Raw genomic sequence first — 12,478 nt, 5'->3', positions numbered from 1 at the left:
GGCAAGTAATAGAGATAATTTATTTTATTTTTTAAGTAATCTCTCTACCCAATGTGGGGTTCGAACTCCTGAACTGGAGATCAAGAGTCACATGCTCTACTGGCCCCAGTTGTGGGGGTAGTTTAAAAAACAATGTGGGGGACACCTGCGTGGCTCAGTCAATTAAGCATCTGACTCTTGATCTCAGGTCATGAGTTCAAGCCCCTCATTGAACTCATGATGGTGTGGAGCCCACTTTAAAAAAAATAAAATAGAAAAAAGTAAAAAGCAGTGTGGGTAAATTTTTTGAGGGGGTATAAATTGTATCTAAATAATGCTTTTTTTAAAAAGTGGTATGGGTTTAGCATCCCATATCATTTGTTTTATCATAGATTTCTTTTCACACTCCCAGGGAAACAAAATCTAGTTAGATTTCTTTACGCTAAAAATTTGTGTGAAAGGCCTTTCAAGTTATTAGAACATTAAGAGTCTTTGGGGAAATCTAGAAAGAAGAGAAGTACCATCCAGAGCTATTAATGCATGCCTTCCTCAGTGAGAGAGCAGGGTGATTGTGTGCTGATAAGTTGAAGGGACCTGTTCTATTCACTTGTACTGGTTTGGTTTGATTTAGCTTCGCCATACAGTCTACAAAGACTCTCCTCCTCAGAACATTGTGCTGGCAGGAATTCAACATCATGGAAAAGAATAAAGGATGGACCCTCCTGGAAGGAAAAGAGTGCCATCTTCAGGGAGTATCTCTCCTTGCCAAGTAAGACTTCCTTGCCATGCTCTAAATCAGCAGTGCTTTAGGTATTTTTCTCCCTTCTAGTTAAAACAGCAACCAACGTTGGATAACATCACAGGTTAGGGAAATACCCATAATGCCAGGCAGATTTTCAGAGGTCCTGCCACCACCATACCATCCTATGCACCTAAAGCTGGGCAAAATCCGTGGAGGGCCCCCAGCCCTGGGAAGAATGCAGTCTGGATAGGAGCATTTCTAAGAGGTGTCCTGTTGGGTGTTGTGTTTTGCAGTGCGTTGCTGGAAAGAAATCACCTCCTTGCACATAAAGTCATGTACTTGTTGGTCCCTCTTCTTAACCGAGGGAATGATAAACATAAACTCACTTCTGCAGGATTTTTCGTGGAGGTAAGATTCGTTAGAAGCTGGATTCAGGAAGCCTGTAAAGCTGCAGTACCTGCCTTCCTGGGCCCTGTCCAACTTCATGGCAGGCCAGGATCCACTTCAGATGTGGGACAGAAATAGTTTCAGATTCAAGCCTACTGACATTCTTCTTGCCATATATTCATTATTCGGCATTCCTTAGATACCTACTGTGTAAGCATCACCCTGTAACCTAGTAGAGGTTTCAAAGGAAAAATACACATTTTGGAGTTGGTGGGAAGGTGGCTCCCCTCATGAAAAAGGGCTTAAAGGTAACTTCTTTGGCTGATTTCTGGGTTCTTTCAGCTTCTCCAGAGTCCAGTGGCTAGGAGACTGCCCAGCATATACTCTGTTGTCCGCTTGAAAGATTGGCTACATCATGGAAATAGTGTCTTCAAATTTCTTGCCCTAAAAGGACTGCACTATCTTATCAAACACCAGGAGATGGTAGGAGGGGCCCCCAGACCACTGATTCGTAAGTCACAAATCAAACATACCCCAGAAAGATACCCAAGAAACTGGTAACAGCCAACAAGGAAATTGGGTAGCCTGGGAATGGGAGCAAGTAGGAATACATCCCTTTGTACCTTTTAAATTTTATGCCTAGGAAATATGTAAGTACTGACTTAAGTATTTCATGAAATCATAAGAAATAAGTCCCAAGTCACATATATTCATAATATTTGAAACCTATAATTTCTGTAAGGAGGTACCCTCCCATCACAGCCTGGGTGACATTTGGGTGTCCTTTTATGTCTTGTACCATGTTGCCCTAAGGAGTACATTGGATAGACCATGATATCTGCTCCCAAGATGTGTATCATCTAAACAAGGATTACTGACATTCATGTTGAAAGAGAGCTCATTTTCTGTAGGCCTAGCTAGAAACTAGGCCTGGGTCAGAAGGAAAGATCAATCCCTGGGCCTTCAATTTTATCACTTGAGTTCTATTTTTTTAAATATTTAAATATGTATATATATCTGAAACAAAGATGACAGATGCTAGCATGTTAATTCTGGTTGTTTGGATACACGAATACTTGTTGCCTTATTCTATTTACTTTTTACATGTATGTTTTAAACTTTAAAACTCTGAGATTGCTTCCTTTTGGGAGTTTCAGAAGAATAGAATCCTAATTCAGAATGGGAAGGACACTTAAGTGTCCTCAGCCCATTTCTGCTTGAATTCCTGCAAGGAATCTTACTGCCTCTGGATACATTCCATGTTGGAAAACTCACTATGACCTGAGCTAGCCATTCCACTTTCTCTCATTGTAAGCAATTTCTTACATTAATCTTAAGTCTCTGTTACTGGACCGTCCCACCTGGTCCCACTTCTGCCCTTATGAGGCAACTTACAACACCCCTGCCCCCCTATCTACGTATCAGCCCTGCCAATACTGAGAGGGCAGTCATGCCCTCTTTACTTCTCTGTTCTCAACTGGCCAGCACTACCAAACATTCAGCAAGCACCAGGTACTGAGTAAAGTTGGGAAGCCCTACTTTGGTACCAGATGAAGTGCTGTCAGGAGGGTGATGGTGCACTCCCTTTGGGCACACAGAGGGAAGGCATCAGGAGCCTGTTGCCGTGCATCTTAGACCTCTTACGTGAAACCGACGAGAAGATTGTTTTGTTGGCCATCCAGATACTCTTGCAACTCGTTGGGACAATGGATTTCACCACCCTGACAGCCATGATGAAGACCCTGCTCTCCCTGTTTGGTGATGTAAGACAATGAGAGAGGAGAGACTTTCCTAGGGGAGGGCAACTGGCATAACAGCAAATAGAAATTGGGATAGTAATAAATATACTCTATTTTATATAGTTCTTTTTATGTTCACAGCACTTTGAAATCTCCTCTCTTAAGACCCTTCAAGGTAACTTGTGATGTTAATAGGACTGGTGTTCCTGTTTTTCAGATTAAAAAAAAAAAAAAAACTGAGATGTAGAGACTTGCCAGGGTACCACCCTGATCATGGGTTGGGGAAGGAGTTTGTATAAGAAAAGATGTCTTTCAAGGCACAATCAGGACTGGGTCAAGGTGGTGGACTATACATATGTCCCCATTCCAAATCCCAAAGGTTAAAAAAAAAATACGTGGAGCACAATGAACCATGTCCTCAGAAGAGTCAAGCATGGCAAGGCTGGGATTCTGAATTTCAGCAAAACAGCTTATGTAAATAGTTAATACTAGTATCAGGCACAAGCTATTCTGACTACATTTCTCATTTGCAGAGTGAGAGAACAACCAGTGCTACAAAGCAGCAGGTCATGCTATCTTTATATATATTTGGCTTCTTGCCCTCAGCTACCTATAGCTAAATAGCCTCATGTTAGGACTGGCGTTTCAACCAATCTAGCCCTTATAAGTTAAGCATGAACACTTTCAGTGACTTGCTACCCTTTGGATACTCCCTTTGTAGGTGAGACCTGATGTTCATCGTTTCTCCATGACCCTCTTTGGAGCCTCCATAAAGTCTGTGAAATACATAGATAAGAAGAGTGTAGAGAATCAAGTCCTGGACAGCCTGGTCCCACTACTTCTGTATTCTCAGGATGAAAATGATGCAGTAGCTGAGGTAATGCCCGTTAACGGCTTTCATGCCCGAATAACTTCTAATCCAGAGCCAAATCTGCAAATAAGCATTCCATCTTTGAGGGCAGGGACTGTATTCACCATTTCCTACAGCACAGGCTACATTTCAATTATTTTGCCTAAGTGAATTGTGTGAAAAATCTTACTCCTTATTTCTTTTTGTAGCCCAATATTTAGCCTAGCACAGAGCCTAAATACAGTGCCAAATTCAACAAACTCTTTTTTTGTTGACAATGACAATATTCCATTATCTTTTTCTTTCATTCGAGAACTGCCTTCTGGCCTTTAGACAAACAGACTTGTTTTGAGGCTAAGTCAGAAATAGTAGCTTCTCTGACAATCTAGAGAAGCTTCTACATCTCCTTAATCTTCCAAAAGTTTCTGCCATAGAGTTGTGGGTAGGATGTCATCATCTTAGTACTGTCTCATACCTCAGGAGCCTGTCCATTCCAATGTGCTAACTATGACCACCAGTTACAACAGTCCAGAGGTGTATTTAGGCTGCAAGAATTCTGGGAAAATGCTGGAGCTTTCCCCTACCCATGCTCCCCATTACAGAAATAAAAGCAGGATCAAAAATAAGACTTAAGATTATGGTGGGCCCTGGTACCTTAATCTGGGGGAAATATTATGGTCTTGTAACCAGAAATATGGAATATTTCAGGGTTGCCTGGGTGCCTCAGTCAGTTGGGCATCTGTCTTTGGCTCAGGTCATGATCCCGGAGTCCTGGGATCAAGCCCCGTGTCAGGCTCCCTGCTCAGCAGGGAGTCTGCTCCTCCCTCTCCCTCTGCTCCTCCCTTGCTCATGCTCTCTCTCTCTCTCTCTCTCTCTCTCTCTCGCTTGATCACTCTCTCAAATAAATAAAAATATTTTTTAAAAAAAGAAATATGAACTATTTCAGACCCCAATAAAGTATAGAGTAGAGCTTTCCAGCCAACTGATGGAAAAGTTTGCCCTGTAGGAGTCACGGATATGTGGATGCCTTGATCCCCATCTCACCTCCCGCCACCCCCTCCCAAGCCAACCCCTCTCAGCCCTTGGTAATCAGGCAAGACATAGAGCAGGCAAGGCTCTGGGCTTACTTTCTTTCAAACCTTGAACGATCCCTAGCCTTGTCTTCAAGGCTCTTCAGAGGGTAGCCTAAGCAGAGAGGTGAAATCCAATATCAAACAGGTTAGGAATCACTAACACAGAGAACATAGTCTACCACCCATTGTAAGAAATAAAACAGGAATAAATCATGCACCTATCCCCAGTTGAATTCCCCCAAGAACTATCATCCTGAATTTTATTGTTATCACTTCTGTGGTAATATTTTTTTCATGTTCTAAAATGTTACATGTAGAAAAAAACTTTGTATGTTGTATCATTTATAAATCTCTTAGCAACTTGCTCTTTTTCGCTTATTTAGTGTTGTAAGATTTGCCCACATTGTGGGCTCCAGTTCATTTATTCTCACTGCTATATAGAATTCCATCTTGAGGATATCCTCACATTTCTCCAGTGCTCCTATTCTTGGACATTTAGATTGTCTCCAGTTTTTCATTATTACAGTGCTGCAGTGAGCATTCTTTTATGTATTTCTTTGTGTACCTGTGTGAGAGTTTCTTGAGGGCGTAAACCCAGAAGTAGAATATCTGGGTATCTTTAACTTTACTAGATATTTACAAATAATAAAAGTAACTGAACTAGCTTGTATTCCCATCAGTCCCCAAAGGAATTTTAATGGCCCAAATCTAGTGGACCTGGGACAAGAAACTTGCTTGAAAATACTCATAAGAGGTGGTGTGTGGTACATGGGAGGCATTCTGAGAGCTGTGAATAGAGAAGAAGCCCACTTGCTAAATTTTGCTCAAGCATCTGGATCAGGAGGGGATCAGTACTGTCCAGAATTCCTTCCAAGCCAGAGATTGCACAAGGACTGTGAGAAAAGGAGCTACACTTCCCCGTGTACAGTGACAGAAGAATGACACGGAGCAGCAAGCGGGCAGAGGAGCCCTATCTCTCGCGCATGGGGTAGCAGGAACCCAGCGCCAATCCCTGCTCTGGTATTACACCAGAGAGCTCTTGCTTTTGTCTTAGAGCAGAGGCTTCTACATCCTCCCCACAACTCTGTAGGGTTCATGGCCCCCGCTAGGGGGACTGTTTGAGGAAATTGAAGGAGGGTAGGTCTCTGGTTCCTTTCCATCCCTGCCCTCACTTTAGCCAGTTTTATTTGAAGAAAGGTTACCTCAGCTAAAAAATGTTTGAAGATGCTGATCTTTGATAATCCTTTTCACAGGAGAGCAGGCAAGTCCTAACCATATGTGCCCAGTTCCTGAAGTGGAAGCTGCCCCAAGAAGTGTACTGCAAAGATCCCTGGTACATCAGCCCTCGCGAAGCTGGAGCAGTCTGCAAATTCTTTGTATGTGAGCAATAATGGCTTGTTCACTCCTTTATATGCTAGCAGACTTATTTTTTCTGATGTAGTTTTTAATGGAGGAAAACGACATAAAGGAAACATTTCCCATCCCTTTCCACATCAGCAGCTGATATCCATGAACTGTCTTGTATTGGGAATCTATTTCTCTAGTTTCCTCCCAACTGAGTCACAGAGTGCACTTTCTATTACCACCTTTCCTCATATAAAAGACTCTCTTTTGAATTCTTGGGAGCCCCCCTAACCTGGGTCAGAGGCTATGGGGTCAGGCTGATAATTGTATGTGCTCAAAAAACTATTCATGGAGTGAATTAAACTGGAGTTGTGTATTGCCTTTACAATGATCTCTCATCCTTTTCTTGGATATAGTGGATTGTTTTACCCTCCATTAGAGCATGTTTAGGGAGCCCCAAGCAAGGGTTGCCATGCTGTTGTAGGCCATGGAGCATGATGACAGCATGCCACTGGCTCTGCTAGGACCCAGATGACATCCTTCTTGTCACAAACTTGACAAAGACTACTGGGGCTGATCTCAGGGGCAGGCTGGAGCCAGGGCATCTTCAGGGGGCCCATCCATGGTTTTCTGGACATCTGACTCTAGGACTGCTGGGATCCTACTACAAAGACACGAGGACTGACTATTCCCAGGAGTCTTCCATTTGTGAAACCTGTTTAGGATCCAGTGCAGGCTCCTCTGATCAGACTCACGGGCTTAGGAACCTGCACAGTACCATTGTGTCAGGTTTGCCACTAAGGATTATCTCTCTGACCTATGCCCGAACCTATATCCAAGGCACTGATGACAGTATTTACAGCAGAAATGCAGTGCTCTCAATGCATAAGATTAGAGATTATCCATGTGACATTATAAGATCTATGGGAATAGAGTCTGATGGTCCTCTTCCTATCCCTGAGCTGCCTATCTTTGTAACAGAGCCACTGAGAGGTACATTTATTCGTCCAGTAAGCGTCCAATATGCAACAGGCCGTGGAGAACCCAGAAACATGGCAAAGATATAAACTTCCTAAGGGAGCTTGCTAGCCAGTAAGGGCAATAAAACCTCTGGAAAATTAAATAGAAACTCAAGATGGAAAATGATATGTGAAGAGAGGGGTACCTGCAGAAATGCTCAGAGCAGAGTGAGGTCAGGAAGGCAAGAGCAATCTGGGAAGAGCCGATAGGGAGGCAGAGCTCAAGGCAGAGCTGAGGGGACAGAGAAGACTTAGATACAGAGAAGTAGAGGTGGACTTAGAGGCATCATAGGCACAATCTGGGGCATGAGGGGGTGTGAGCACAGTGTATCCAGAGGGTGTAACTTTGTCTAGGGACTTGTTACTGTGGCATAACATTCATTAAGCAACTGCAGTTATTATTTCAAGTGCCATATTCTATGTGTCTAATGTCTGGCGGTCCCTGGCTCTGGAAACTACAGTGAGGCTGACAAAAACAGTGGTGTACTTCACTCCTTTCTACTCTTTTTTCCCCACTTAGGGAAAAAAATGCCAGGGGAAAGTTAACCTCCTCGCCCAAACATTGATGTTCTCCAAGAAGGCAAAGCTTCCTATCAGAAGAGCAGCAGTCTTATTTGTAGGTATAAACACTCCTTTCATTTCTACAGTCACTTTATCCTATATTTTCCCAAACTGTGTTGTTGAGTATCCCCGTTCTTTATGAAGATGACCTTGAAAACACTTCTTTGGAGAAAAGGGCTGTTATCTCTAGCTAACTATAAGGCACTTGAAAGTCAAGTTTTTAGAATCTGTCTAATTATCAAAAGGCCAATTCTGCCAACTGCTTAGAGCCAAAGCCAGACTACAGCCTCACTGACTTTATCCTGCATTTAGGACTCTTATTCAAGTACGTGGATCACAGTGAGCTCAGGATGAAGGGCACTGACTGGATAGAGAACGGTGAGTGATCACACACTTGGGTTTGGTTTGGGGTGCCTCACATTTCAAAAGGGATCTGAGGTGGTGACTATGGGCAGGCTCTCTGACAGAGCTGAGACCCTGGGAACCGGAGAGCCTGACTTTGGCAGTAATAAGGACCTTGGAGATCTCAAGTGAATGACAGTTTCATCCCAGTCCAATTCCGCCCCCCCCCATTAGGAAAGGACACGACCGTATTTGTCTGGAAACCAGCTTTGATGAGTGTCTCAGGAACAATTCCTGATTCCACCTAAAAATACCATCTTACTAAATTATAGCAATAGCTCACAAGTATCCACAGAAATGACTGCAACCCTATTTTCTATAAGCAGTTGTCCTGTGAAGTGGCAGGACTTAGTAATACAGAGGTTTATAGTCATATAAGGCAACCATCCTGTAAATGGTTTCCTGAATTGTCAGTGAGTGGAAATTTTCAATAACTGTACAGCTTTGAGGATTTAGCACTCAAAGAATTATTTATTCCCACTTAAGTAGTAGTCCTACAATTAGAAAATGCCATGAAATACCAAGCCTCATGACCCAAAAGTATAGAACCAAATTAAAATCCTGGGGGTGTCTGGCTGGCTCAGTCGATAGAGCATGATACTCTTGAACTCGGATGGTGAGTTCAAGCCCCACGTTGGGTGTAAAGATTACTTTTTTTTTTAAATTTTATTTATTTGTCAGAGAGATAGAGAAAGAATAAGCACAAGCAGGGGGAGCAGCAGGCAGAGGGAGAGGGAGAAGCAGGCTCCCCACTGAGCTGGGAGCCCAATGCAGGACTCAATCCCAGGACCCTGAGATCATGACCTGAGCCAAAGGCGGACACTTAACCATCTGAGCCACCCAGGCGTCCCGGGTGTAAAGATTATTTAAAAATAAAATCTTTCAGAGACGCCTGGGTGGCTGAGTTGGTTAAGTGTCCGACTCTTCATTTCAGCTCAGGTTGTGATCTCATGGTCATGGGATTGAGTCCCACTTCAGGGTCCACGCTCAGCGGGGAGTCAGCTTCCCTTCTCCCTCTGCCCCTCCCCTCCAAATAAATAAATAAATCTTGAGGGGAAAAAATCTTAAAAAAATAAAATCCTGAACAATTCACTACTTTTAAAATAAAAATATGTAACTGGTAAAATAGGCAGAAGCTGGACCTTATTTAAGAAAGATTATGAGAGGGGCACCTGGGTGGCTCAGTCGTTAAGCGCCTGCCTTCGGCTCAGGTCATGATCCCAGAGTCCTGGGATCGAGCCCTGCATCAGGCTCCCTGCTCAGCGGGAAGCCTGCTTCTCCCTCTCCCACTCCCAGTGCTTGTGTTCCCTCTCTTACTATGTTTCTCTCTGTCAAATAAATAAATAAAATCTTAAAAAAAAAAAAAGCAAGATTATGAGAGGGGCACCTGGGTGGCTCAGTTGATTAAGCATCTGCCTTTGGCTCAGGTCACGATCCCAAGGTCCTGGGATCGAGCCCTGCATGGAGCTCCCTGCTCAGTGGAAAGCCAGCTTCTCCCTCTCCCTCCCCATCTGCTCCTCCCCCAAATTGTGCACGCACATGAGCGCTCTCTCGCTCAAATAAATAAATAGAATCTTAAAAAAAAGTTTGGGTGTGTCTGGGTGGCTCAGTCAGTTAAGCATCTGCCTTCGGCTCAGGTCATGATCCCAGGGTCCTAGGATCGAGTTCCGCATCGGTCTCCCTGCTCAGTAGGGAAGTCCACTTCTCCCTCTGCTCCTCCTCCTGCTCACATTCTCTCTTGCTCTCAAATAAATAAATAAATAAATAAAATCTTTTAAAAATAAAATAAAAATAATTTTTAAAAAGTTTATAAAACAAAGCAATGATGAGATACCAGTATGACTTTTTCTGTCAAAATGGCAAAGATTTCTAATTAATACTCAACATAAATATGTTAAGGGAAAGCTGACATTATCTTTTTTTAAGTTTATTTATTATTAAAAAATAAGAAATAAAGATTTATTTATTTATTTGACAGAGAGAGACACAGCGAGAGAGGGAACATAAGCAGGGGGAGTGGGAGAGGGAGAAGCAGGCCTCCCGCCGAGCCGGGAGCCCTATGCGGGGCTCAATGCCAGGACCCTGGGACCATGTTGGGCTTGAACTCACAACCCTGAAATCAAGAGTCACATGCTCTTCTGACTGAGCCAGCCGGGCACTGGAAACTGACATTATCATACATTGTGCTGGTATGAGCCCAGATTGATACACCATTTTTATAGGGAAGTTTGGCAGTATGTATCAAACCCTTTAAGTAAATATATACTTTGACTTATCAATCTCACTACTAAGAATTTATCCTATGAAAATAAGCAGAAATAGATACAGGAATGTTCATTCCAGTGTTATTTAAAATAGCAAAAATGGAAAACATCCAAGATTAGAAATACTAAGCAATTAGTTTCATAAAGTATTGCATATCCATATTATAGAATCATATGAAGCCATGAAAAATATTTTTTTTAAAGTATATTCTCGGGGCGCCTGGGTGCCTCAGTTGGTTAAGCGACTGCCTTTGGCTCAGGTCATGATCTCAGGGTCCTGGGATTGAGCCCCGCGTCAGGCTCCTTGCTCCGCGGAAAGCCTGCTTCTCCCTCTCCCACTCCCCCTGCTTGTGTTCCCTCTCTCGCTGTCTCTCTCTCTCCCTGTCAATTAAATAAATAAATAAAATCTTTAAAAAAAATAAAAGTATAATCTCTATGCCCAACGTGGGGCTCGAACTCACAACCCCAAGATGAAGAGTTGCATGCTCTACTGACTAAGCCAGCCAAGCACCCAAAGCTATGAAATATATTACAGAAAAAAATTTTAATGACTTGGATAAGTGATGATGCAGTATTAAATAAAAAATTATTAGATAATATGTATAATGTGGTTCCACTTGAACAAAAAGGCACACATGTGTAACTGAATATAAAAAAGAAACAGAGGGGCGCCTGGGTGGCTCAGTTGGTTAAGCGACTGCCTTCGGCTCGGGTCATGATCCTGGAGTCCCGGGATCGAGTCTCGCATCGGGCTCCCTGCTCGGCAGGGAGTCTGCTTCTCCCTCTGACCCTCTTCCCTCTCGTGCTCTCTATCTCCCATTCTCTCTCTCTCTCAGATAAATAAATAAATAAATAATAATCTTAAAAAAAAAAACAACTTCATTTAAAAAAAAAGAAACAGAAACGTAACTGGTTTTCTCTGGTGGTTGAATTATGGGTAACTGATTTTCTTCTAGTGCTTATATGTTATCTAAACTTTCTACACAATGAACGTGTATTTATTTTGCACTAAGAAACATAAAAACTAAAAAAATTTAAGAAAAAGCTTAAAAGGAATAACAACTTAAGAGTAGCCTCTAGGACCAACACAGGAACTTAGAAATCAGCAATCTTAGCCATGGTTTGACAGGTACAGATAATTTGACTTTAGGTGGACTACTTGGCAGTGTGGTTATTATAAAGGAGTAAACTATTTGGCAATTCAAAAATGAGTAAGTTTCATAGGTCAAAATTGGAATTGATCTACAAATGTATAACTTTCAGATGAGTCTTAGAAAAAGTTAGTCCTTCATCTCGGCTGCTGTAGGCTTGTTGGCTGTTTGGTGTCTGGACCAGTGATCATTTTCATAGACCTTCACCTCCAACCTGGGTTTTCTGGCCATTTAGATCTGAGAGATCTGCTGGGTGATCCTGAGCCCTCTCTGCGCATCATCGCCTCTCGGGCTCTCTTCCGAGTGCAAAAGGTGGGGGCTGAACCAGATTCCAGGCAGTCTGTTTGCGGGCTGAGGAAGCTCATGAGCTGTCTTCCTACTTAGAAATGCAAGGCAAGTAACATCGGGTAAAAACTAATTCTTTCAGAAACCACAAAAACAATAGTGCCCCATTTTTTTTTCAGACTTAAAGCAATGCCAGCCTGAAGCTAACTCCACCCATTTAATTACCTCAGAACATAATTTTTGCTGTCAAAACCTTTAAGGAATTAGAATATAGGGGAACCAGGGAGGCTCGGTTGGTTAAGTGTCTGACTTCGCCTCAGGTCATGATCCCAGTGTTCTGGGATCAAGTCCCGCGTCCGGCTCCCTGCTTAGTAGAGAGTCTGCTTTTCCTTCTGCCTGGTGCTCCCCCTGCTTGTTCTCTCCCTCTCTCTCTCTCTCTCTGACAAATAAATAAAATCTTTTAAAAAAAAGGAATTAGAATATATAAGGGAGGGCAGCTCTTTAAATTTGCGGAAATAGTAAAATTCTGCTGAGTTTTTGAGGCATGCCAGAACTTCCATGAAGTTACAGTTTTGATAAACAGGTCTGGCACAGCTTCAAAAGAGATTCTAAATAAATGTTAATATTGCAGTGTTAGTACTGTTGGGTCTTTCGTCAAAGCCCCATCTACTTGGCAACAGTC

General features: G+C 42.7%; 1 protein-coding gene across 1 annotated transcript in view; it reads left to right on the top strand.

Moving 5' to 3' along the window:
* Positions 1-11,898, top strand: part of MROH8 (maestro heat like repeat family member 8) — a 57,083-nt gene extending 45,185 nt beyond the window's left edge. The window contains exons 15-23 of the mRNA XM_028118590.2: positions 611-748; positions 1,015-1,129; positions 1,451-1,591; positions 2,707-2,871; positions 3,569-3,724; positions 6,024-6,146; positions 7,654-7,753; positions 8,007-8,072; positions 11,747-11,898. Of these exons, the coding sequence (XP_027974391.2) occupies positions 611-748; positions 1,015-1,129; positions 1,451-1,591; positions 2,707-2,871; positions 3,569-3,724; positions 6,024-6,146; positions 7,654-7,753; positions 8,007-8,072; positions 11,747-11,895 (1,153 nt within the window). The 3' untranslated portion in view covers positions 11,896-11,898. The remainder of the gene's footprint in view (positions 1-610; positions 749-1,014; positions 1,130-1,450; positions 1,592-2,706; positions 2,872-3,568; positions 3,725-6,023; positions 6,147-7,653; positions 7,754-8,006; positions 8,073-11,746) is intronic.
* Positions 11,899-12,478: the final 580 nt, after the last annotated feature.

The sequence above is a fragment of the Eumetopias jubatus genome, unplaced genomic scaffold (genome assembly GCF_037043125.1).
Source record: "Eumetopias jubatus isolate StellerSeaLion01/CBP00866 unplaced genomic scaffold, mEumJub1_p1.0 scaffold_9, whole genome shotgun sequence".
NCBI lineage: Eukaryota > Metazoa > Chordata > Mammalia > Carnivora > Otariidae > Eumetopias > Eumetopias jubatus.
This window is presented reverse-complemented; position numbering and strand designations above follow the sequence as displayed.